This window comes from Lepisosteus platostomus, chromosome 2 (assembly GCF_059453375.1).
Source record: "Lepisosteus platostomus isolate fLepPlt1 chromosome 2, fLepPlt1.hap1, whole genome shotgun sequence".
Classification (NCBI taxonomy): Eukaryota; Metazoa; Chordata; class Actinopteri; order Semionotiformes; family Lepisosteidae; genus Lepisosteus; species Lepisosteus platostomus.
In genome coordinates, this window is record NC_142612.1 from 59002784 (window position 1) to 59027479 (window position 24696).

Consider the following 24696-nt stretch of genomic DNA (forward strand, 5'->3'; position numbering starts at 1 on the left):
TGGTTTGGGGTGATTGAATGTATTTTTTTGCAAAATTTAGAGGGGCTTGGATGTTCCTTTTTGTGAGGAATGGCTTCCGTCTTGCCACCCCACCTCATATCCCAGACATGTGCAGAATACAGGAGATTGTTGTCACATGCAAGGAGTGACCAGTATTTGCCAGAAATTCCTGCAGCTCCTTTAATGTCGTTGTAGGCCTCTTGGTAGCCGTCCTGATAAGTTTTCTCCTTGTCCTCACATCAACTTTCCCTTGTGGTGCCACATTTTCTCCACTTATTGACGATAGTCCTCACAGTGCTCTGTGGTACAGTATATCCAATGCCTTTGATATTCTTTTATACCCCTCTCCTGATCGGTACCTTTCAACAATAAGATCCCGTAGATGTTTTGTCAGCTCCTTGCAGACCATGGCTATCCCAGTAGGATGCAACCGCAAAAGTTTCAAGGAAATCCTACAGGAACAGCTGATTTTTATTTGGGGTTAATCAGAATCACCTTCATTGATGGCAGGTGTATGCTACTTACCTTTGGACATGATTTTGAATGTGAATGGTTACCTCTGAACACAGCTACAGCTTGTGCATACTTATGCAACCAGGGTGTTGTACAGTAGGGTTTGTAATTTCAATTATTTTTCCTAATAATTATCTATTTGTTTTTCTCTTGAATTTTGTTGGTTGCAAGGTCACATTAAAGATGGAAAAAAGTCTGACATGATTTATCTTGATTTCTGGCTGTACATCACAAAAACCTGCAATTTCAATAAGGGTGTGTAAACTTTTTATATCCACTATATCTCCTATGCACAGAGAAGGGAAATGTTGGAAAAGAACAAAACCTCCCCAAAAATGGAGAGAAAGACTTCTGGTATGAGATAAAAAAAAAAACTTTCAGCAACTCAGCCACATAGTTCTTTTTGGTTTCCAGCTGTCATTGCCATTTAAACAGTGTCCAGTGACGTGCCTGCATTTGTTTCAGCCGACGAGTTTGCTGTGAAGCAGCTGCAATTTAAAAGACAAGCCTACAAGTTATGGCAGCTGTACACAGCTGTTGCAGAGACAAACACCTATGCAGATGTCTTTATTCACTCTGACTTCAGACAATGCCTGCTCTTAGTGTTATTTTCATCATGCTCCCTAGAGAAAAGTGTTACATTATTCATTCATCCATCCATTTCCTACCCACTTAATCCAATTCAGTGTCGCAGGAGAGCCAGGGCCTATCCCAGCAAGCAATGGGCAGAAGGCGGGATACACTCTGGACATTGCAGGGCACACACAGAGACACACTCACACTCACTTTTCACAGAGGCCAATTAACCTACCAACATGTCTTTGGACTGGTGGAGGAAGCCAGAGCACCCTGAGAAAACCTGCATGAACACAGGGAGAACATACAAACTCCACGCAGACAGTGCTCTACATGTGGAACTGAACCCAGGACTCCAGCACTGGGAGGCAGCAATGCTAATCACTGCACCCCTCTGACGGCTCATTATTTATTTATTTCTCCTGAAATAAACTCCTTCCACTTTCCACCTTCTTATGGAAATTATATCAAATGTCCTGCAGTCAATTGGCTGAGTTTGCATGTCTCTGTTAAACAAATAGTTTTGCAAATTGTGTAAAATAAATTCGGTTTTTCTACTTCCCCTGAAACTCTAAGTGCAATGAGAACATGGCATGCAGATAACGTAGCTGCACCATCCTAGTGCAAGACTGCGTAGCAGGAAATGAGATTTCTCAGAATGTCTGATCTGGATGCCTGCCAATCAGCCTCACCAGTAAAATGCATCGACCAGACTAGCAAAACTAGGGCAACGGCTGAGAAAGCAGCAGGATAGATCATTTCTCTCTTGCGTTGAACAAAAATACAATACATTTCTCCAGCAACTCTTCCCTGCCTGAATGCCACACTGATGGGCTCCTCTGTGTCACGTGTGGAGAACAAGGAGAGACTCCGCAGCTGTGGAAAGGCTGAAAAGGAAGCAAGCTGACCATGAGATGGATTACAGCTTCTTTTTCCTGACTGGAGTTACTCCCAGTCAGGGAGTAGCCATATCACTCTGCAACTTACAACTGGCAACCCACTGAAGCTAAGCAGGTGTGAGGCTGGTCAGTACCTGGATGGGAGACCTCCTGGGAAAAACTAGGTTGCTGCTGGAAGAGGTGTTAGTGGGGCCAGCAGGGGGCGCTCACCCTGAGGTCCACGTGGGTCCTCATGCCCCAGTATAGTGATGGGGACACTATACTGTAAACAAGGGCCGTCCTTCGGATGAAATGTAAAACCGAGGTCCTGACTCTCTGTGGTCAATAAAATCCCAGAACGTTTCTCGAAAAGAGTAGGGGTGTAATTTCCCATTGGCCTTAACCAATCATGGCCTCCTAATAATCCCCATCTATGAATTGGCTTCATTACTCTGCTCTCCTCCCCACTGATAGCTGATGTGTGGTGAGCGTTCTGGTGCACTATGGCTGCTGTCGCATCATCCAGGTGGATGCTGCACATTGGTGGTGGTGGAGGGGATTCCCCGTTACCTGTAAAGCGCTTTGAGTGGAGTGTCCAGAAAAGCGCTATATAAGTGTAAGCAATTATTATTATTATTACTCTTTGGCTGGCATGATTCTTTACAAATGTCGCACAGTTAACCAGGTTAATAACATAATCAGATGCAATCAATTGTACACTCTTATCTGATCAGACAAAAATGAATGTTCGAATAAGGCGATGCATCAGCAAGCATAAGCTGCAAAGGAGCAGATAAAGGTTCATTCCACGCTGAATGGTAAAGAAGAGAAACACAACGTTTCAGCTGTGGAACCTTCTTGAGGTATAAGGCTACTTTTTATTTGCTACTTCACATACTAATTTATTTGCTACTTTCCCTCTCTCTTCTACACCTGCAGAAGCCTCCACAGCCGAAACATTGTGTTTCTCTTCTTTACCTTCTAGCATGAAGGCTAAAACAAAGGGGACTTTCATACAGCCCGCTACCGAAACAACACATTCTGCTAATGATACTTATGAAGGCTTCCAACAGGTGTTTCACAATGGAAATATATAAAAGTACTGGAAAGGCATTTAAAAATGTGTCTGACATTTGTTACCTTGCGTATGTTAAACACAAGGACAAGGGGAGGGGGGGATATTCAATATTTTTGCACAAAAGCAAATGCAGACACAAGCACATGTGCAAACATTGAAGATGTACAGGAGCCGGCAGTGTGGGTGGCCGCCCATGTGTATGTGAAATGCATTCTTTTTCTTCCCTTCTAATTTGGCTACTTTAAAACTTTTTTTCTAGTTAAAAACTGTCCAAGGTACAGTATGTAGGGGAACAGAAATAAGGTGCAGCACAGTGACTGGCTAGAACAGGTGCAGGGACAGGTCAGTGCCGGAAGGGAACCAGCATTGGTAAGAGAGTGCTGAGGTCAGTGTTTTCACGCTTCTCTCTCATCACTGCGGGCAGATATTTTCCACACCCTAAGTGTGACTTGAAGTCTGTAGCAACTTCTGCCCTCATAAGCCATGACATTAAAAAAATACAAGTCTGGAGACCTCAGGTAAGATATTTCCCTCTTCTCTTCTTTTAGTGCCTGTGCATATTGTCTGCAAACAAAGACTTTATGACTTAAATATATCTACGCATGCTTTGTACACACATATATTACTATATGGACCCTGGCACATTCAAAGTCACAATGTAATGTTCTGTGTATATACTTCTCTTTTATTATGCCAAGGTCAGACTTTAGTTTTACTCTTCACTTCCCGATTTCTCAATTCGGAACATTGCTGCCGCCCCATGTACAGTACAGTCCGCCCCGAGTAATGCAGACGCAAGACAATGGGGTGCTTTGCTCCGTCATCGCGAGCCCTTTACAAGGAGACATTAAGAAGCCCTGCCCTCAAGCCTGGGCCCAGACGTTCTTGCCAACACTGGTGCTGAAAGCTTGTGCAAGTGATGTTTCCAAAATGACACCGCAGTGCAAATAACACTTGTCATGCAGATGCGAGCTCATAAATGAGGTGGTCATGCATTTGCGCTCTTGCCGTGGCCCCACGCATGCATTTAGGAGCATGAGGTCAGAGTCTGCTGTAGTGAGTCTTTCTTGCCATGTTCCACAGCCTTGGACTGTTTTTGGCAACAAAGCGAAGAGTTTTCCATTTGTTTACTCTCAGTGCCACATCTGTAGGAGTTTTTCTGAAGAGGAAACCTCTAGTGCCGTACTGTGGTTAGACTGCAGCTGTAATATTTTGTTTAAACTGTAAGGACAGAATTTGCATAAAGTCTAAAACAATGCTGATAAAGTCAGTTATTGAATTTAAGCCTTGATTTAAATTGCTTTGCAGGAGTGTAAATATTGTTGGAAATATTACACTACATTCAGGGAGTGGAGGCTAAGAGATACACTTTCTAAAAAAAGAACAAAAGCTTTGTTCCGCATAGCTCTTAGTTAAGCAGTGTTAGACCTTGTGGGGAAAACCTTGCAATTGTTTAAATGGAAGATAACAGACTTTGAAAACAGACATAACAGTTTTTCAAATATGCCATGTTGTCTCTTCATTCACAAATAAGGAACGTGTGCAGATCACGCTGAGCTATTGGCCAGTCATACACCCTCACATTTCTAATACTCACATCTAGACGCCAGAACAGACAGTCTGCCTTCATTTGAAAAAGTACAGTGCATATGACATTATTGGGAGCAACTGACCAAAAATAAAACAAATTCACATATCTTCTGTATACATACAAAGGGTTTTTATCTATCAGATTCTAGGGAAGGTATTTTCTATTTAACTTTACCATTATTCCCAAAATAAAGTACTGTATGTATTAATTTATTAGGACAGTCCCATCTAAGTTGAAAACTATACATTAGAAATAAATGGATGATAACGTGACGTTATCAGCACCACAGGATGTTCTGCAACCCTTTAACTGGGTCAGTACACTGCGTTTCAAAGAGAAACTACCTTTTGCTCATACTGTAGATACATATTCTAATGCACCATGTCATGTGAGCATTATTGCCAGCAATGTTATCTTTTATTCAGGACATCACTGATTGTCCAAATCTCCAATAAGTTAGTCAGTTACGAAGTATTATATGTTTCAGGGAGAACTGGTACGCGTGTACAGATGGATATTAATATAGTTTCACAGGAACACAAAATCTACTAAGTGACCATCCTTTGCCCCCTCAGAGATCCCCACTGAGAATGTCTGGCATATGATCAATTAATGTGTTTCTGCGTTGTTGTTTCACCCTGGTGTACCATCCAGGGGGAGTCCTGTGCTCTCAAGTCCACTTAGTGCCACAGAATCCAGGAGCTCTGGCCCAGTGAGCCTCTGGGGCTCGGGTCTGGACATCACCTTTGCCATGGCAAAAGAACTGAGAAAGAATCATTAAAGCAGGAATTACAGAAATCTGCATCTCTCCCCAGCATTCACTCATAATGTTATATTTGTAAATACACACAGCAACACTTAAATTTTCTTTGGAATTCATGGTAGTTATGACTCAAACTACATTCTGGGTGTCTCTTGTTTTCTGTATCAGCGGGTTGAAAGGATCAGAAAGCCACCACTACCACTGCAGAAGAAGAAAAGTATTGTCTGGTCTTATGATTGATCTAAACTACATTGATTTGATACTCCCACAATTTCTACATAACGTCAGGATTGGCTTTTAAACCATCACAACATCCCATAACCACCCATTGTACTGTACCTCACAATAAAGTATTTGTGCCTGCCAACACTCCCTGTCTGCAGTGACCACTATTCCAATAATAACTGCTTCTAATACATGAAAGCGTTTTCCAAGATATTTACCAAAATGAGAGAACAGCATGGTTTAAACAGGGAGATCTCTTATACTTTAAATATTTAAAAAGGAAATGTATATTTTGTGCAAATAATTCTAATTTTAAAAACCAAACTGCACAACCTGACTTCATGAAAATGATTACTTCTTCATTTTGTTTTCTTTATCCTCAGTACAGGTATTGCAAGTATTGCTTTCGATCTTTTAGCCCTGCAGGTAATGTTCTTGGCAGACTTTAGTTCTCACCAGCTATCCTCTGAGATGGAGAACAAATCGAGGGAATGAAAAACACTGGAATTACTTATTGTGACGAACAACATGGTGAAGAGCAGTGCTCTGCTGTGTCTTTTTAGCTTTTAACTCCTAATTTCTTAATGTCTCTTTGAAAGTATATGTTCCAAAACGTTTTCGGGTGTAAAACCTTCACATTGCATGTACTGTATCTTCATCTCTTTATTGAGACTACTGCTATAGTTTAACGCTAACAACTCTCAGCACCACAAATTCTTCTGCTTAAGAAACTTACTTGCTGGTATGTGAAATTTTGTTGAACATTTTTTTTATTTTAACAGCTAAAAAAAAGATGAGGTGTTCACAAAAGACTAAAATAAAAAGTAAAAATCTGAGATATTGCAGTCTTATTTCTCTTGGTAGAAATCATATTATTATCACCATCACATTTCATTTTAGATTTCCAGATTTATCACATGTACAAAATAAACTTCTCATTGACATAAAGCCTAAATTTAAATTAAAGTTTTATTTAACAAATTATCAGTGGATTAACAGTTTTTAAGTGGTTTCTTTTAAAGATCTTCCAGGTTGCTATGGAAACCTTAGTATCCAAGTTCATTAGACTGAGACTTGTAAAGGACATTCTTATTTTGGAAGGCAAAAAGATAGTAATTTTCACTACGAGGAACACTGTAATTTCTTAGTGAATGAAGACACTGTTAAAAGCACTGCCGTCACCAAAAAGAATAAGAATCCTTTTGGTGATGCAACCTTGCTTTAGAGACACATAATAATGGGAAATGGTGAAAGACAAGTAGAGAACAATGACAGATGTCTGATACACGCTTACTGACAACTGAGGACAACTGAAACTTCAATACACTGTATCGCTCTCTCTGATACATGGGCAGCAGTTCAGTACCTTCTTATGGCCTAAACTGCATTCTCTTCCCATGTTTTTGTATTCCTCTGCCAACCATTACTAGTAAGTTCTTCAAGCTGATAAATTGACATACATAATGAGCCATGTCTGTTGTTGCCTTGCAGGTATGCATCAGAGCCATGTGCACCAGCGATCACATGGATTGTGCACTTACAATAGTCGTCTTTAATATAAAAGCTTGCTTAAAGAGTGCCTGTATGATGGGCAAATGCAGCATTGCATCTCTGTCCCTGCTGGGATGTGATCATGGCCTCTCGTGGGCATTCCTTACTTCAGAGTCCCCCTGTGCCACTGCCTAGACAGTGGGGACTTCCGCTAAACCAGAAGGTCTTCAGGCATTGGAGAATTCAGAAGGGTTAATGTCATCTTAACTAACAGGCTCTGTACTGAGTCAACCCTTTTACACAAGGGCTGGAGCTCTTATATTTCAATGCTCATACAACACACAAACAAGATCACCTCCCGCACCTAACATTTGAAATCCGCACACCTACTAATCTGCAGCCACTGATCATCCTGTTTCTAATTCATCAACACTAATGCATTTGCCTTGTAGGAACTGGCAAATAGCTAATAAGCTTACAGAAAAGATCAAATTCATATTGATTTTTTCTTTACATGTAATACTGGCCTCCAACACATTTTGAGCATAGCACTGCAGAAAACACATAGGGAACCAATGTCAAGGGTCAAGATTCAAGCAACTTCCTTCTCAACCTCCAGTTACTTTGCATGTCTGGTAGCAAATCGGCTTCCAGCTGCTATGTTGCCTTTACTTTAAAGCACATGATCAAGGAAGCCTCTAGCAAGCAGTTGTCACTTCTGATTATGTTCTTTGAAAGTCATTATGTACAAGGGATTTACACGTCACGCTGCATTATGAACTTGAGTTCTTAAAATAGCCCCTGTTTCTGTGGTCATCCCTCTTCTTATTAGTAACATAGCTCAGGACTTGTATGATACCTCATTGAATTACTCTTTTATTATTTTCATTACTTCCACAAGGGCACACCTGCAATTTCTTCCACTGTAGGAACAGGCTTAGCTAAAGGAATTCAAGTTCATCTGAAAAAACAAACATATCTATCAAACGACATCTCACTGTGTTTGTATAACACAATATATCCTGACAAGTGAGCTGTCTGTTATTTTTTTAGACTTCCGTCAAAAAAGCAATGTTCTTCAACATTCTTGTAGACAACAAAAACATATCCGCACATTTTAATCCAATCCACTGTAGTGCTGCACCTGGAATGGTATAGTTTCAGGTGTTTTCCTGAGATATACAAATGCAAGCTTAATTATTCATTTGACATCATAAAGAACAACAAAAGTGAAGTATGTGTGAGTGTGGTAGTGGGGATCGGGGGGAGGGGTTTGAGGTTGAGATAAAAGTCTTTAACTGCAAAGTTGCATCTTGGGAAGGCTTTTCACAGTTATTTGTTTCATATGTTTGACATTTAGCTCTGGAACAAAGTTAATATGTTTAATAATAACATGTTTAAATAAAATAGAGTTATTTCATTGGAATTAAATATATATCAAAATATTTCCATTGTTCAAGCAGCTTCAGTGAAATATTTTCCTAACAGTCTGAGAATCAAAAATGTTTTTTCCAGAATTTCTGGCTCACAACTTACAAACCAACTGATTAGTTCATTATATTTTTTTTTCTGGTATTTCACAATTATGGTCTGCTCCAGGACAAACTACTTTAATTATTCAGGAACGTTTTATTTTATAGGAACAAACTATCTTCAGGAACAAATCACAAGCTAAACTGGAAAACGACTACATTTTTCTTTAAATATTATGCCTTATTTTTAGAAGAATGCTATTGTATGACCATAGTGGGGATATAATTATATGCAGTTTCTTTTATCCAAAGAAGTGCATATGCATGTGAAATGGTGTATATCCAAACATTAGCTCACCATGTCCTCAGTGTGCCTAGCCACACAGCCAGTTTTTCTGAGAAGACCAAACGACAAACTATAAATTAGAAACAGGAAAGTATTTCATTTCACAAATGATCACATCAGTCATAACATTTGCTGCTGGCTTTACTTACAATTACAATATTAAATAACATTTAATGACCAAATTAAGTACAATTAATTTTTTTTGCATATTTCCCTATGGAATTCTCTAAAACTATAAAAACTATTTTTATGAGGAGTATGTTTTTATTAAAAGCTTTTTCAGAATTATTTTCTGATCTGAGATATTGACATACATTAAGCACCATTTTCTGGACTCCTAAAACCTAAACGCTCTAGTTTCTTCTAAGGAGCACTGCAGTTCTGCAACAGTTGCATATCTTTCAAAAGGACTGGAAGCTACTCAACAAGCTTTTTGAGCACAAATAGTCATATACTGACTAACATCATTCAATTTGTTTGGCAATGGTTCATAAGAGAGAAAGACACTCTATTAAAATGCAGTTAGGACACATACAAAGGTTGAGGTGAACACATTCTTGTCATATAGAACAATATGACATTTTGGGTACAGACAAAGCAGTCAGGGTCAGTCCCTGTTCTCTGATCAGCTAATTCTCAGACATGGATGCTCTGGTTCAGTATGAATTGTGTAAAAGAAGACATGCAGTTTGTGAGGACATTTAATATAAAGAATCTCCCGTTCATAAAATGCAAAAAGCACAGTTACATTTAAACTTAATGGACATAAAATTATTTTGAGAAAATTATCTAACTTTACTTTTATATAATGTCTCTTTATTTGCAACATGTATGCATTTTTTTCCCCAGTACTGCACATTTGTTGTTCATTATTAAAAAAAGCAACACACAGATTAAATCATGCGTTAGCCAGTCTGCCATGATAATAAGCCTAGATTCCCTTATGTAGTTGTGCAAAAAACAAAAATATGTCATCCAAAGATCAAACAACACAGTAACATTTGTTGCAACAATGCTACTGGAAAATTGTTGGATATACCACAGTTAAAACAATGAGAAGAGGTCTTTTTTAGCATCACCCATGGCTTCAAATCTGATTATATCTGCTATTAACTTGAAGTAGGTCCATGCAGGAGAGAGGCAGCCTGCTGATGCTTAGAGGTAAAAGGTCATCTGTCAGGATAATAAGGAAGTCGAGACAGCAGCTTCTCTTTGTGTCTGCATCAGCTGACTGTCTGAGAAAACCCTCAACACAGCTGGAAACTGCATCGCCGGGAAGGACAGCGTTCTTCGGCTTCGGAGACAGGAGCGCAGGAAAGCGGACGCCAGGAAGCGGAAGGGAAGAAGGCTGGGCGATGGGCAGAGGCCTCAGCAAGGCTCCTCAACGCTCCCAATTTATCCAAAGAGGATATCAGCTTGCACCTGCTTATGGGTCGCCGCGGGGCAGGCTCAGCAATACAACTGGCATTAGCTAGCCCTCGTTTGAACAGGGTGTGAATTAACAGCAAAACCTTTTTCTTAATGCGCTTTACTGTCCAAAAGATGTTTGGATCAGTTAGATAATCTGTGCTTCAATGTCTGTTCTCTGTACACTCCAAAATGGTGGTAAAGCACAGCCATGCAGATCAGCACCGAATCACTTTGTTCAATAATGTGAAAAGGCAAAGCAGGCATATGGGGATGGCATTTTAGACCATTTTTGTGTCGTGATGTCAGTGTATCTGAAAGAAAGCCAACACAGCGGTTGGAGATTCTTCTAGAAGATGAGAAACAAGCGTGTGAGTGGCCACAGTGGTTGTACAGAGAACAAGAGGATTGCCTTGTTCTGTTCTGTCTTATGAGGCCCAGTATTCACCCTATAGTCACCCTGAGCTGTCAAAAAGACGGTAGCTTCAATATAATTTAAAACAAGAAACATGTTGTTCTTGTCCATTACTTCAATTCTACTGCATTCTTGGAAAATATATAAGTAACACAGAAAAGAAGATTACAGTGCATTAAAAATAAGCCTATAGCACGTTTGCCGTTATTGAGTGTCAGATGCATGGTCTGACGTTTCATTTGCAAACATCGAGAATCAAACAAAACGTTTTCAGGGAGATGCGTTCCTTAAATCTACTGTATCACATACAATTCTAAAAAAGTTAAGCACACACCTGACAATCTCATCTTCACTACATCATCTGCAGGCAGCAGACTGCTCAATGAATAATTAAAAAGCGAGTAATATGGTTTTGAAGTTACTTCAAGCAATTAGACTCATTACCTTTAAATGTGCTTCCTCCTCTCTTCCCTCTGTTTATCAGGAGATGTAGCCTGTCAGATGAGGTGAGGTGAGCCAGGGATTGGCGATTTACTTGGAAAGCAGAGATGCCCAAAGGACCAGTCTAGTAATGCAGAAATACCTTACACAGTGTTAATTAAATACTATGAGAGCTGTTTTCTCTGTTTTTAGACCTTTACCATCCACATTCAAATCTGAAAGCTTTTTATACCTGGCAAGAGTCACAGAAACACAAAGCTTATCCTGGGTACTCAAGGTGCAAGAGGGGACTACATTTTGAATGGGATGGCAGCCCATTGCAGGTCACACACACACACTGTACACCATTTAGAGACACTAAAATCAATCCAACCACCATGTTTTTGTAAGGTGGAAAACACTGGGAGCATCTAGCAAAAACCCATAAAACCACAGGAAAAACATACAAACTCCAGCAGAAGGCACTCCAGTCTCAAATCCAATCCAGGACTCCATGGGATATAAGGCAGTAGCATTAACTGATACACCCATACAGAAATGTTAGGTTTCGAGGTACATTTTAAAAGGTTTACCTTTTAAAAGGTAATTTTTTCTAATAAAAATTAATTCAATGAAAATGGAACTGAATATGTCAATCGTGCTGAATCATGCGTTGCGTTTGACCTAGCTACTGATCTTACACGTGAGGCCAGGTTGTAAGATGCTAAGAAACTCAGAAGGAGGATGGTTGCTGCTCACATTCTCAGTGACTGGAAAACTAAACAGCTCCTAATCGGATTAGTAAAGTTATTAAGAGTAACCAGCTTACCGGAAATCCACTTATCGTGACATGTACTATTATCTTCATATGGCAAAATGCAGCACCAACCTTTTTGTGTCATGAATGACTTTTTATGCAGCCATATTCCTTATTTTACCCATCCTTCATGTCTGCTTGAATATCTCCAACATGTCTTTGACACATGAATAGTGCTTCTGTCCCCACTGATGACAGTTTCTGCCCAAACATTTCTGCTGCATGATAATTTAGATTTTGTTTTCAGCAACAAGATTGATTAAAATAGCTTTAGTGGTATTATCTGGAAGTCCGGTGAAACAAACGTTTAAAAAAAAACTGTTCCATTACAGTTTTTAAGCACCCTGAGTTGTCGTTCTGCCTCCAGTGCTCCTCATGTACATTAAATCAATACTTTCTGTCTCTAGCAAGATTTTAGAAAGGAAAAGAGAAAGAAAAGAGTTTTGCAAAATGATAAAAATAGTACGGAGATGAAATGCTGAAAAGTGGTACACAATGAGGTGGTAACACGAGCGGAATTAAACATGAGATATTAAACATTAGATACGTTCATATTGTGCCCTAACTCATAACAAGCATCTTTGAAATAATAGTTAATATGAATGTTTCATGATGATTAATGATTCAAATGATTAATGTCTTGTTAATCGCCATCAATGAACTATAAGCATCACATGATTTCAGAAAACTAAATAAATGTATATAGTGTATCATAGTAATGCACACGATACTAATTTGCACTGAACACACACTGAAGTGGTTTGTTTATATTATATGAGAAGGAACCTATTAACTCAAAGTCAAAGTCGATAGACAAGCAGGTGTTCTTTGGAAACCACTTCAATTAAAATATAGTAGAGTCGCCCTGCTATTGTTTTCTCTTTTATTCTTATTTTAATTGTAAATGAGTCAATGGAATTAAGCTCTTTTAAAAGAGCACAACATTAAGCACAGTATGTTCTAGCCAGTAGCTGCCATAAACTAGGACTGCATGGCTAAATGATGCCTGTGTAATTTGACAATTTAATTGTCGGTGTGGACTGCCTGAAAAGCCCATGTTTCAAAGCACCTGTAAGTAATTATTGTAAAATCTTAATGGATACAGAAAACACAAGGTAAGGTAACACAATGAATAGTTTGCTAATAACTACAGACCTTTTCGGTATCACTATGACAATCATTTGTACACGTTCACACTGGTTTCCTCCCTGACATGTTCTGGCTCCAGCGTACTTGGTCGTGGAACAGTGGGCCAGGAATGCAGTAAACTTGCTCAGAAAACCTGCTGGAAAGCCAGCAAAGGGGCAGCTGCAAGCACAATGTCATGGGACACTGCTAAATGCAATGCAGCCACCTCCAGAGAAGGAAGAGCATTTCCTGTATTTATACTCCAACAGGAAGTTGACGTGGGGTATGGTGGCTGTCTACCCTCCAGAACTATGCAGTCTGAACACCATTAATTAAAGCCAGACCTGTAATAATGCCCTTTATCCTACTCACACAATTATCTCTGCATTTTTCAACCTCCCTTCAAAAATACACCAAAACTTTATTGTGATTCCAGATAGTAAATGGCTCTGCAAAATCTCAAAAAGCTGCAGCTGAATCTGACAGTGCAACAAATACAAATAACAAATAGTCCTCCAAATAAAAAATGATTTCTTCAGTAGTCTTGATTTTAGTTCAAGGGAAATCTGAAAATGTATTCAGATACTCTAGGATACTCTGAAACCACACTATAAGGCAATGGTCTGATGGGGGTTCTGGCTAAGACCTAGTCCTACAACCTCCTATAGGCTAAGACCTATAGTTGTACCACAATATAATAATGCGTGGATTCCTTAAGTGAAAAGTGACACAACATTTTCATTTGATCCCACTCCTACACCACGGTGCAGAGGACTAATTAAAACTCGTACGACTGAAGCAGCAAGTAAACCAGAATAATCCACACGATGAAAGAAATTCTTATCGCATTCACATTGTTTTCAAATTAATTACAATTACAGAAAGCTAACGACTGCCAAATCAGGGGAAAAAAGTACAGTACATTCAGTAAAGAAACAGAAAAAAAACGCCAAAGCAGAGTTCAGTATTTCAAGGACAGTGATGGATACAACAACATAATAATGTTATTGTCACTGTTAATTCAATTCAGCACCCCCACTTACCCTATATGCCTGAAACAATTTATTGATTTGCTTTCTATTCAGTTTATATCCCACGGCTGTACCTTCCTTCGTGGAAATGATTTAAGAGGGATACATATGAAACATGAATCCTTCAGTTTCATGAAAGTTTTCAGATTATGACTACGCGAATTGACAAAAACGTAAAGCTTTCTCAGAAAGTTTCTGTTGAATATCTGTTCTGTCACCAGTTGATTAAAAAACATACAAGGAATCACATCAGAGCCCATATTAACCGTAGGAAATACAAAATGTGGTGCAGTTCTTTGTTGAAATCACTGTAGTGCTAAGCCTAAAACGTTCAGCTACTACAGTTTCTTTCTAGGTCACCTGGCAAACGTAAAAGAAATGTGTGATCTTACGGTCGAGTTTAGCACGCAGCGACAATGTAGCTTTCGGGAGGTGGTCAGTAATCCTCATCCATTTAGGATTGTGCTTCGCGATGCAAGGCTTGCTGGTGTGTTAGTACAACAGAATCCATTTCCAGCAACGACATGTTAAATTTAAAGTGACAGGTGTTTTTTGCGGTCCGCGAAATTCCACTTTTTTTTGACGGAGATCACTGATGGTGGGTTCTTGTCCGCTATCTTTCGGCTGCTGCAAACAAAGCAAATGATAATTTATTGGCCCATTTATTAAGTCTTCTCCGCCAGAAATGATTCAGCTGAATGTTAAGAAAAATCCACATAACATGTATTTTTTTTTCAGTTTCATCACATTTATCTTAAGGGGGTTCCCTTGCTTTTTGCTTGGAACACGAAAATCCTGTAACCCAAGAACTGTTCTCGAACCCACTACATTTACAGTTACAAATTTTCTTTCACACTTTTCTCAAATAAGCATTTATCTTTTTTTAGTCCAAGCTTGGACTACAATTGATTAAAAATAGTACTCCGGGCTTCATAGAAAATGCCATTTCATTTGCTTCATGGACCTACCCTCCAAAAAAAAAAACGATCAGGTGACAGCAAAATGTATATTCCAAAGCGTAGTTCTAATGAGTCTGTAGTGTTCTTAAAAGTTAATTTCAGAAAATCCTAACCAATTTATAAGAACACATACAACGTAAATTACAAAGATCTCACGCTACCTCAGCTATGTTCTACTTAACCACACATTCTGAGCGTCTCCGCTGGTCTTTGCCGTCACAGAAATGTTATCCCGACAGCCATGATCCAATTAGAGCAATTTAAAGGACTCTGTTCAAAAGCCTTTTAACTGGAAGTTTAATTCGTTTCCTTTATGAATTCCAAACAATGCGGCGATCGATCCCGTTGCACAATAGCTCGTTTCCCCCACCAAGTGTTTTTCTGTCGGTTCTGAAGTGCGAATTTAATGGAATTACGATTTTCAAACTTCGAATACTTGGCTGTGCTTTTTAGGAGGACAGCGATTTCCTTGCTCTTGTCCTTTAGTAATCGCGGAAAAAAAAGGAACTTACTGAATATTTAAAAACCATTGGGACACAAACGTGTAAAACCAACTTTATTCCAATATTGGTTTCCATTAGGGTTAGAGATTTAGTGCCAAAGTAGATAGTTGCTCAAACGTATTACAATAAAACCCAGAAAACCGTATAGCTTTTTTGGAAATAGGACTGGAAACTTACATTGTTTTGTTCCAATAACGTCTCGTTGCAAAATAATGAGAATACAAAGTACAGCTATCCAGAGCCATGTATCCCAGCGAGCCTCTAGGTACAGAGAACTTAAATATTAACTCCAGAAATGCACTAAAGTGACAAAATCCCTTCTTCGTTGACATTCCATTTCCAGGGTGGAAAGAAAAAAATCCATTAAAAGAACCACAGAGAGCAATAGGTTTTAATTTTTTTATTTGCATATCAAAACAAAATGTTGTGCATTCCAAGAATTTAAATCATAAAAAATGGCACTCGATTTTTAAGCATTTTACAGATTCACGGGAAGCCATACGGTTTTCAGATGTGGAGGTGGTTCCCGGAGTAGTCAGTCACACCCTTGGTTTCTCCCTCATTGCCATGCAGATGTTCGGTACCAACAACAGGACCAAAGAAAGCCAAGACACTAGGATGGGCCGACACATCCTCCGTACAGTCAGTAGTTTTCTTTAATTGTCGCTGCAAAAGGGGGGGGGTGGAGAGCAGCAGTCATCGGTTTTCGTCAAATCACAATGCAACTTAGTTTCCTGTTACAAAGTTAAACAGCTAAAAGAGGTGAAGAAAGAAGGCAATGCTTGTGGAATGTACAGTGCATATCGGGAGGTCAGTCTTCACGATGACTCGGCTTGCTTTTCCTGTTCAATGGCTGCAAAAAAAAAAAAAGACACGGGTTGCGTTAGGGTCACAAAATCTATACGTGTACGTACTGTACACCATGTGAAGCTCATTATTAAAATGATGAAATTATAACAAGCAGAGCCTTCCCAGTGATCTTACTTTCTTTTGACGGCAAAGGGTTTTTCTCTTGAGTCTCCGTCTTCTTCAGTTTGGTCTTGTCGAAGCTAGTGACCTCTTCCATGTTGGGTTTGTCAGACATTTTAGCTGGATATCTGCAGCCACAAAAGACAGAAGGAACGCGATGACTTTACCGCCCACCCTATTACAGCCCTTCCACTCGGAAGGTGACCGATTTCGGCCGTTAACATCTCCAGTTGCTTAATCACACTTCCTCATATCGCAGCCATCGTGCACCCATCTACACGCACCCAGCCCTAGAAACAGCTATATATGCATATGTAAAACCACAATTTGAATTTCATTCGTTTGTTCTTTTACGTTAGATAGACTAGAATAAAAGCCGATTCCCTGCTAAACTGTGGACACATTAAAAGGTTTCCATCACAAGAGGCTAAAGCCCCTAAAATATTTATTGCAAGCTACTTAACCTAAAATATTACCGTATTAAGTGCTTTAAAAGGTATTCATTTATATTGCATATCCTCAGAGCACAATTAATGCAGAAATCCAAGAGTCTGTTCTCCGCACACAAAAAGCTTGGGTCTGCAGTCTAAGCAAACCACCGCCCAGTTCTGCATCCTCTCGGCAGACGGCAGGTCTCTAGACAGACCACGCTACACCCGCAATATCCTCCCCCCCTTCACCAAAAAAGAAAACCCTTCAGTACACTAAATAAATTTAAAATCGAACGTGGAGATAATCCATGTACAAGTCTATCCCTGAATCAAAACGGGGAAAAATGTGTTCTATCCTCGCAGAACTGGTCTAAACTCACAAAAGAAAGCCAACCTTTCAAGTTATTTTAACGCAATTGTAACAGTATCGAATGCATTAAACTCTGCGAGCAGCCGTTTAAAAATATTCTGATTACTAAAAAAGAATAAAATGTAGCTATGCGTGCTCGTGGTGGGGGGTGGGGGCAAAAAGCATTGCAATTTCTGTACTGTCCACTTTAATATGTCATTAGCATTAAAAAATAAAGCAGGTAACGAAAAGCTAGAATGTCTTTTATCACTCACCGAGGGTTGCCTGGCGTTCGGCGTAAGAAATCTCTGGCTCGGTGAAGCGGTGGACTGAGGGGGAAACTGGCGGAGCAAACCAATTATACTCTGAGATATGCAAATAAACCCCTGACGTCACCACTCCTATCGGCAGAACAGACTGATCTTTGCCAGTCTTTATAAATATACACAACATTTTTCATTTTGAAATCGACGATAAGCGAGGTATGTCTGCCATATGCAAGAAACATCAAGTAGGGATATAAAGCTGATTCAAACAATGCTTATTAGGTGTCAATAATCAGGTCTCGCCATTGTTCCGTCAATATGCTGTCAACAGCGACACCTTGTGTCTGTAGTGATTTTGTTAATGGTAAACCCCTGTCATGTGCTTTTCATGATTACCTTATACCGTAGTTAGTTTTTAGATTTTTTCAATCCACATTATTAAGTTGATTACCTTCTATTTTAAAATTATTAATGTCTTTAATTTTTTGCTGACCCGAAACACGTGTTCGAATATATTCTATGGTGGTGACGGCAAAAAGCAAATTGATTTATTTCGTTTGGTAGAAATCTTTACACAGATTGAAATATGACAGAAGACAAAAGAATTGTGATGCCTCAATTAAAAAGAAAACACGACAGCTTGTCCAGGTAATTCTGCATCAAGGAAACTTTAAACAAATCTTTAACTTTAAGATAATAAAAATAATAAACGTAGCTAAATCTTAACGCTCTTCTCACCACAGAACTGTTGGTGCTGTACTGTAAAAAACAAGAAAATTATCTGGGCCTTCTTTACCACACTGTACCAGAGCTACAAGAAAAGGCAGAAAAAGCAGCTTCTGTCTCACTCAGCCTTTTTCAGTGAATTAGTTCAAATCAGTGAACCAATCAAATTCCAGCAATCATTTAATGTATTTTTCCATCAGGTTTACCTTATGAAATGCAAAGTGTTTTTAAAACAATTGGTTTACAATCCCCACTACTGTTTCACTGAAGTGTACTTTGGAAAATTATTGTTTTTATCCATAACACAATGATGTAGGAGAATGGAAAAGGAACCTATGATATAAGAATCGTGTTCCTTATCTTAGCTGAAGGTATTCGTTGAACCCCAACGTCATTCTCAACCTTCAATGGGTCAGAGAGCACCGGAGTGTCCAGCTCACTGATGAATGCCGTTGGAAGACAGCAAGTGTGGAGATGCTGTGGAGAGGTTAAGTTCACTGTTACTGGTCAAGCTGATCCACTGAGCCACTCGAAGCATGATGATGTGGCGAGGAATCCTCTTTACCACAGGAATGCCCTTAGTGCAGATTGAGAGCTCATCTTACTGCTCAGCAGAACATTGGCAGAGTCCTTGAGTCAACAGTTTTTCATTTCATGCACACCAATCCTGGAAGTGCTGATTCTCCTGCAGGACAACACTGTGCTAGGACTACAATGGCAGCTGCACAACACAAGCAGGAGCTGGTCAGGCCTACGTCTCAACGCTTCCAGGATTGTACAAATGGTCTGGGAGGCCATCTGCAATTCTAGCTATGTAATGCTTTTGTTTTAAAGCTGTGTTAAGTTTCTTATTGAAAATGTATTGTGTTTCTTGGATCTATTTCCTCTGTGATGGTGTTTGCGGTCTATGTTTAAAATTTGTAACTAAATCCATTAGACCTAAGCATTGCTTTTCACCTGTGTATCAGCTTAGCTTGTGAAAAGCGTGTTGATCTGTGATAGGCGTACTTGGCAGGGTGATTCTTACCTGACTGCATAGTGATGCCTACAGTACCTAGTGCAATCACACAGTTTTGTTCACTGCCGATTCTTCAGTCACCATGTAGGCCCCCTCATTGTTATGTGCAATGTAAAAAGAATGAACTTTCCAGACAACAATACCCTAGGGAGTAAGTGTACACATCTTCATTTCCCTGTCAGAACTTGACTATAGTTGACACTAAACATCACCTGTCAGCTTGAAATAATAAGTAGTCATTTTTCCCTTTTTAACTTTTTCAAATTCTTCTTTCAGCTTTTTTAGTCCATTTTCCTATGTGGTTTGTCAGGGTTAACAGCTGATGAGAAATGGATATAAACCATTTGAAACATAGGGACTGGTCCACCTCTGACCCATGATGCCTCCTCTCACCTATTCAAACTGTACCTTTGATTCCTGCCATGTTCATGCCTCATGCGTGTCCGTAACCCAGAAACTGATATCAAAAGCAATGCCCACCTGACATCTCTAATTACAAGACCTCAGATCACAAGTGGCTGAAACTGAACCTCTTCCCTGTTCAAGCATGTGGCATTGCGGGACTTGACTTATCTGCTGTGATCGCTTGTGTTGCATCTTGAACTGTATTTTTTGTATTGAACACATAGTTTATTAGACTAAACAAGCTTTTTTTTTTCAATAGCCGTTAAGTTCACAATTACTTTATTTAAAATGCAAATATATCTTATCAGTGCATTTGTTGACAGATCCTGATCCACTTTTGATACAGTCAATGCTTGCCAGGGAGAAAAGAAAAGTTAAATAGCTTTTAATAAGTGTTATATACTGTATATACACAAAGAAATAGATGGGCTAAGGGAAGGAGACAATATAGCTGAAGCTTATGACCTCTGGACATTTTTCAGTAAATTTCCAGATAATTGTGCACCCATAATGGTAAAGCATTATTAAGGTTAGTCAGGTTAGTCATTTTACAACAGTGCTATAACTTAGTGTATCTAATGCAGAGGACACACAGTACCTCATCATCTTTCAAAGTACACTCTCTTATTTTATGAACCATTTAGGATATGAACACACTGTAAGCGTGTAAGAAAGACAAACAGAAAGATGCAATCTAGCTTATCTAGTTTGTTTAATTGCTAATAACTAATCAAGATAATCAATCCAAGAATTGCTTTCAGCTGTTTCTTGAAAGGAGCTGGAGTTTCAACAACATGGCTGCATACCATGTTCCAAACTCCCACAACTCTTGACATATAAAATGATCTTCTGTTCTCAGTGTTTACAAATTCCATTGTAAATATTATAGGTCAATGGTGACAATCAGTTTTTATTGTTTTCATTAAACTCTGTTTTAATGTAAACACTCTGTTAAATTGTGCCCTACAGCAATCACTTCCATGTTCCAATTGTATGTGATTCAATAAACGGTGTTTATATGCTTTGTAATGTAACTGAAATTGTCAGTTCAGTGCAGGATTTGTTTATAAAGAGTTATGCCATTCAGATATATAATGCTTTCTTTCTGTCAATTTTTACTTTAACCATTTCAGTATTTGGAAAATGTTCTTCATCAGGTAAAATAGACCTTAAGTATGTATATATATGAACTCAAAAGATAAAAGTTATTGTTTCTGTTGTTTTTTTTCAGTGAAGTGCATGGAAAGTCTTGTTGTGCATTTGGGCATACTCCTTTTCACTTCAGCTTGAAGTTACAATACTAACAAAATTAAATATTGAACCACAGAATGTGCCTTTGTTATTTTGGTTCCTTGTTCTTGTGCAGTTTTCGAATTTCTTTACAAAGGAAAAAAAAAAGGAAATCCTCAGTTCAAAATCGGATTCTGTTCCAGAAATTATTTGTTGCATTTTATTTTGTTAATATTATCAATCTGTGATCACACCTGCCATTGAAAATATTGAAATTTTCATTATCTTTGTATAGTTTGCCTCTTATTTTTTTTAAATAAACTCTGCAACATTTTATGGCTGTCCTACATTTATTTTATATATCAACAAAGGAAGATTCTGCTTATGACACGCTAGATGGAATTGTGGGTTGATAAGTCTATGAAATCCACACATGTTAACAACAAAAACATTCCACTGTGTAAAGGAGTGTCAGGATTGCAGTTGCTATCTCCTACAGAAAGGATGCCTAGAGGGGATCACAGGAGATCAAGAGACGACCGAGAATGGTCTTTATTCCTCTCCACCTCACAAAACACATAGGCCAGAACAAAATAGCAAGGAAAGGAGCTATGTGCCGTAAATCAAAATCTGACTGGTTGGCATGAATGTGCTTGAAATAATGTAGCTTCATTTTACAAATAAATATGAGAATTTAAACTCTGTGAAGACCATTGTATGTTGAAGATAAAGTATTTGATCAATATGAGCCACTTTGGAAGAGGAAGTTTAGATGTCTTCTTCGTGAATTAGATCTGGGATGTGGTGAAAAAAGAATTTTTATTAAATGTAAAGACACAGCATGTGCATGTATATTTCTATAGTGAACCCATTTAATCCCAGATTCAAAGCTTTTTAGGTAAAATCATGCCCAAAATTGAATGGTCAGCTTTCACTTCTCAGGTTAAAAGGACCTCAGCAGTAAAACACCAACTGGTGGTTTCTACACATCTCTGTCATGTCTTCAGTCAAAACATACAGCAGAATTCTTGCAATACTGGCAGCTGAGAAAGGCTCATCCTTTCACAAATGATGCTGAGTCTGTCTCAGTCACACAGCTTGTACATTACACACAACAGCTTTATTTCAAATGAGTAGTCCAATTTAAAAAACATTTTATTCCTTTAAAGATGTCTCTTATTTTTGTCTCATAAGAGAAACAAATCCCTCTGGAAAAGTCCCTTCACGTCTGTAAACAGGAATCACCTGGTGTTTTTTTCTTCTGAACCTTCCCTTAATATCTAGCAAATTAAAAGGATGTTACTGTCTCAAAGCCGTGACATGACATGATATAAACCTTTTATTCCCACATACGTTAGTGCAATATGGCAACAACAGGTCTCACAATACATACCATGGTTTTTCTTTTTTAAACAGCCTTTGAAAATTAAAAGGAAACTCCACTTTCCATTTTAAAAGGAGAATTCACTTTGCACTTGATTTGGTTATATTAAATCTAGATAAATGCAGACAGAAATAGTTCTAAATATTGATTGTTTATCAATACTGCTCTTCAGGTACAAGTGTTATCTTTGACATTTTATGTAAAGTTCAGAATTCCACAGATCCAAGTGTGGATCTTGATCTTTGTTCCATGAGACTATAAAAAGTAGCAATACATGCAATTTTTTAAATTGTCTTCAGCTTCATCTTTACTTTAGTTTCTTTCTTAATATTGGCTAAACTGTAATTGGCTAGAAAATTATTTGAAATATGCATTAATTCTTAAAACCAATCAGACCAATATATCTTTTGTTCCTAATCATTTGATTAATTATTGGTAACGTAACACTACTAATGTTAATCTTTTTGTATTTTATTGACTTTTCTCCAAATTTGCCGCTACAAAAATAAAGTTATAATATTTCTGTTTGTTAAAATACTCGTTTACAAAACCTCTTATTGGTTGTAGAAACTCTAGTATTAATATTTGAGGTTACACTGACATCTAGCGTAAATATTTTGTAATGCAAGGAAGTTTAGTTTTACTTCTGAACACAATGAGGGCACTTTATAACACAGATATATAATTTTTAATTACTTTAATTTAATTTAATTATGAATGTCAAATTAATACAGACCTCGACAGATAGTTATTAAGACGGGGATGGAAAAACCATGGAAAATCAAAATAATAGAAATGTAGTTTCAGCTTATGCAAAAATAAATGTTTTTCAGAAGCTTAAGGTAAAATCACTTTATTGGCCATATATAATTAGATTTTTTCTTTTCACATTTGTTTTACAGAATTTATTTTCAGAATTTGTCTTTTCGCATACCCCAGCTTACTCTCCATGAGAGACACAGACAGGGAGAGAAGCTTGGGGTCAGAGCGCAGGGTCAGCCATTTATACGGCATCCCTGGAGCAGTTGGGGTTAAGGGCATTGCTTAAGGGCCCAAAGGTGCAAGATTCCTCTGCCGGCCGCGGGATACAAACCGACAACCTTCCAGCCACCGCCTGTTGTGAATCTTTGTTTATACCTATGAAGCACACTAGCTGTGTGCTGCATCACAGAATTAATGTGTTAACCTGTATAACAAAATGTGAAATACATTTTATTATGACTTTATGAGTGTGTCTTCTACTGCAGGAAGCTGCAAATAACTGTAGCCTTTAGTCAGAGTCTTGTATGGTACTGTTCGTTGTGTGCACCAGAGACAGGAAGTGGAAGAGTATCACACACTACCATTGCGATGTCCTAGTATTATGTTTAGAGTGAGCTCCAATAGTGGCATAGAAGCATCTATGGACTGATTTACTTGAACAAGAAAGCAAAACTTCCCTATCTTATCAGTAGTGTAAAGAGGTTGTTAAATGTCAAACATAAAACAGAATTCACTAAAACTTGTGCAGCCATTTTCTATAGAGGCTGGTTTGTCTTTTAGAAATGTCATTCATTCTTAAATGTATTTCATGGAGTTTTGTTAAAAAAATGAATTTTTGAATATAAACCGTACTGAGTTTGAGTTAAATACTGTATTTATTTTTTGTATGTTACTTTCAATATTCCACAAGAGTTACATTATGAAATTGTCCATAATCTCAATCATTAGCCACTCTTTCTTATACATAACATTCTAAAGTTATTAGTTATTGTAGGAAAAACCCTGAAATATGATATACAGTGGTGTGAAAAAGTGTTTGCCCCCTTCCTGATTTCTTATTTTTTTGCATGTTTGTCACACTGAAATGTTTCAGATCATCAAACAAATTGAAAAATTTTTAAATAAGCATGCACTAATCAGTTTAAAAACAATCATCACCAAACATCCATATTATTATTCACATACTGAATTTTGTGGTCAGGGTCTGGGTTAGAGCTGGTGATGTAACTGTTATTATGATTATGATAAACATTAGGAGTACATTAGGGATTTAAAGATGTACAGACACACTATATCTAAAGCTTTATAGTTGAGGCTGGCATTGAATTTGTGTGTAAAGAACAGACCCTTGGATCCACAAATACTCCTGAACAAGTTTTGAGGTGAATAATTGAAAACATACTTTGGTAACATAGAATACTACAGTATCAGCATTCTATAAAGTTTCCTCAATATTGGTTTTCATGTCTTCTTTGTGTTATACAACTGCTTTTAATTTGGCAAAAATGAATAGTAGCATTCAAACCATAGGACAAAAACAAAA

General features: G+C 38.2%; 2 protein-coding genes across 4 annotated transcripts in view; both read right to left on the bottom strand.

Moving 5' to 3' along the window:
* Window positions 1-15851, bottom strand: part of egfl6 (EGF-like-domain, multiple 6) — a 103706-nt gene extending 87855 nt beyond the window's left edge. Inside the window, exons 1-2 of one of the 3 annotated variants that reach the window (XM_088609710.1) lie at window positions 15293-15851; window positions 14544-14778 (exon numbers count right to left, since the gene is read on the bottom strand). The gene's annotated coding sequence lies outside the window, so the exon portion shown is untranslated. Of the gene's footprint in view, window positions 1-14543; window positions 14779-15119 lie in introns of all 3 variants that reach the window. The other 2 variants (XM_088609693.1, XM_088609702.1) reach the window with 2 other exon arrangements.
* Window positions 15852-15998: 147 nt separating this feature from the next.
* On the bottom strand, window positions 15999-17796 carry tmsb4x (thymosin beta 4 X-linked). Its single transcript, XM_088609736.1, has 3 exons — window positions 17638-17796; window positions 16598-16710; window positions 15999-16466 (listed from the first exon to the last, which is right to left on the bottom strand). Exons 2-3 carry the CDS (start codon window positions 16695-16697, stop codon window positions 16432-16434), a joined length of 135 nt encoding a protein of 44 aa, XP_088465862.1. The 5' UTR covers window positions 16698-16710; window positions 17638-17796; the 3' UTR covers window positions 15999-16431.
* Window positions 17797-24696: the final 6900 nt, after the last annotated feature.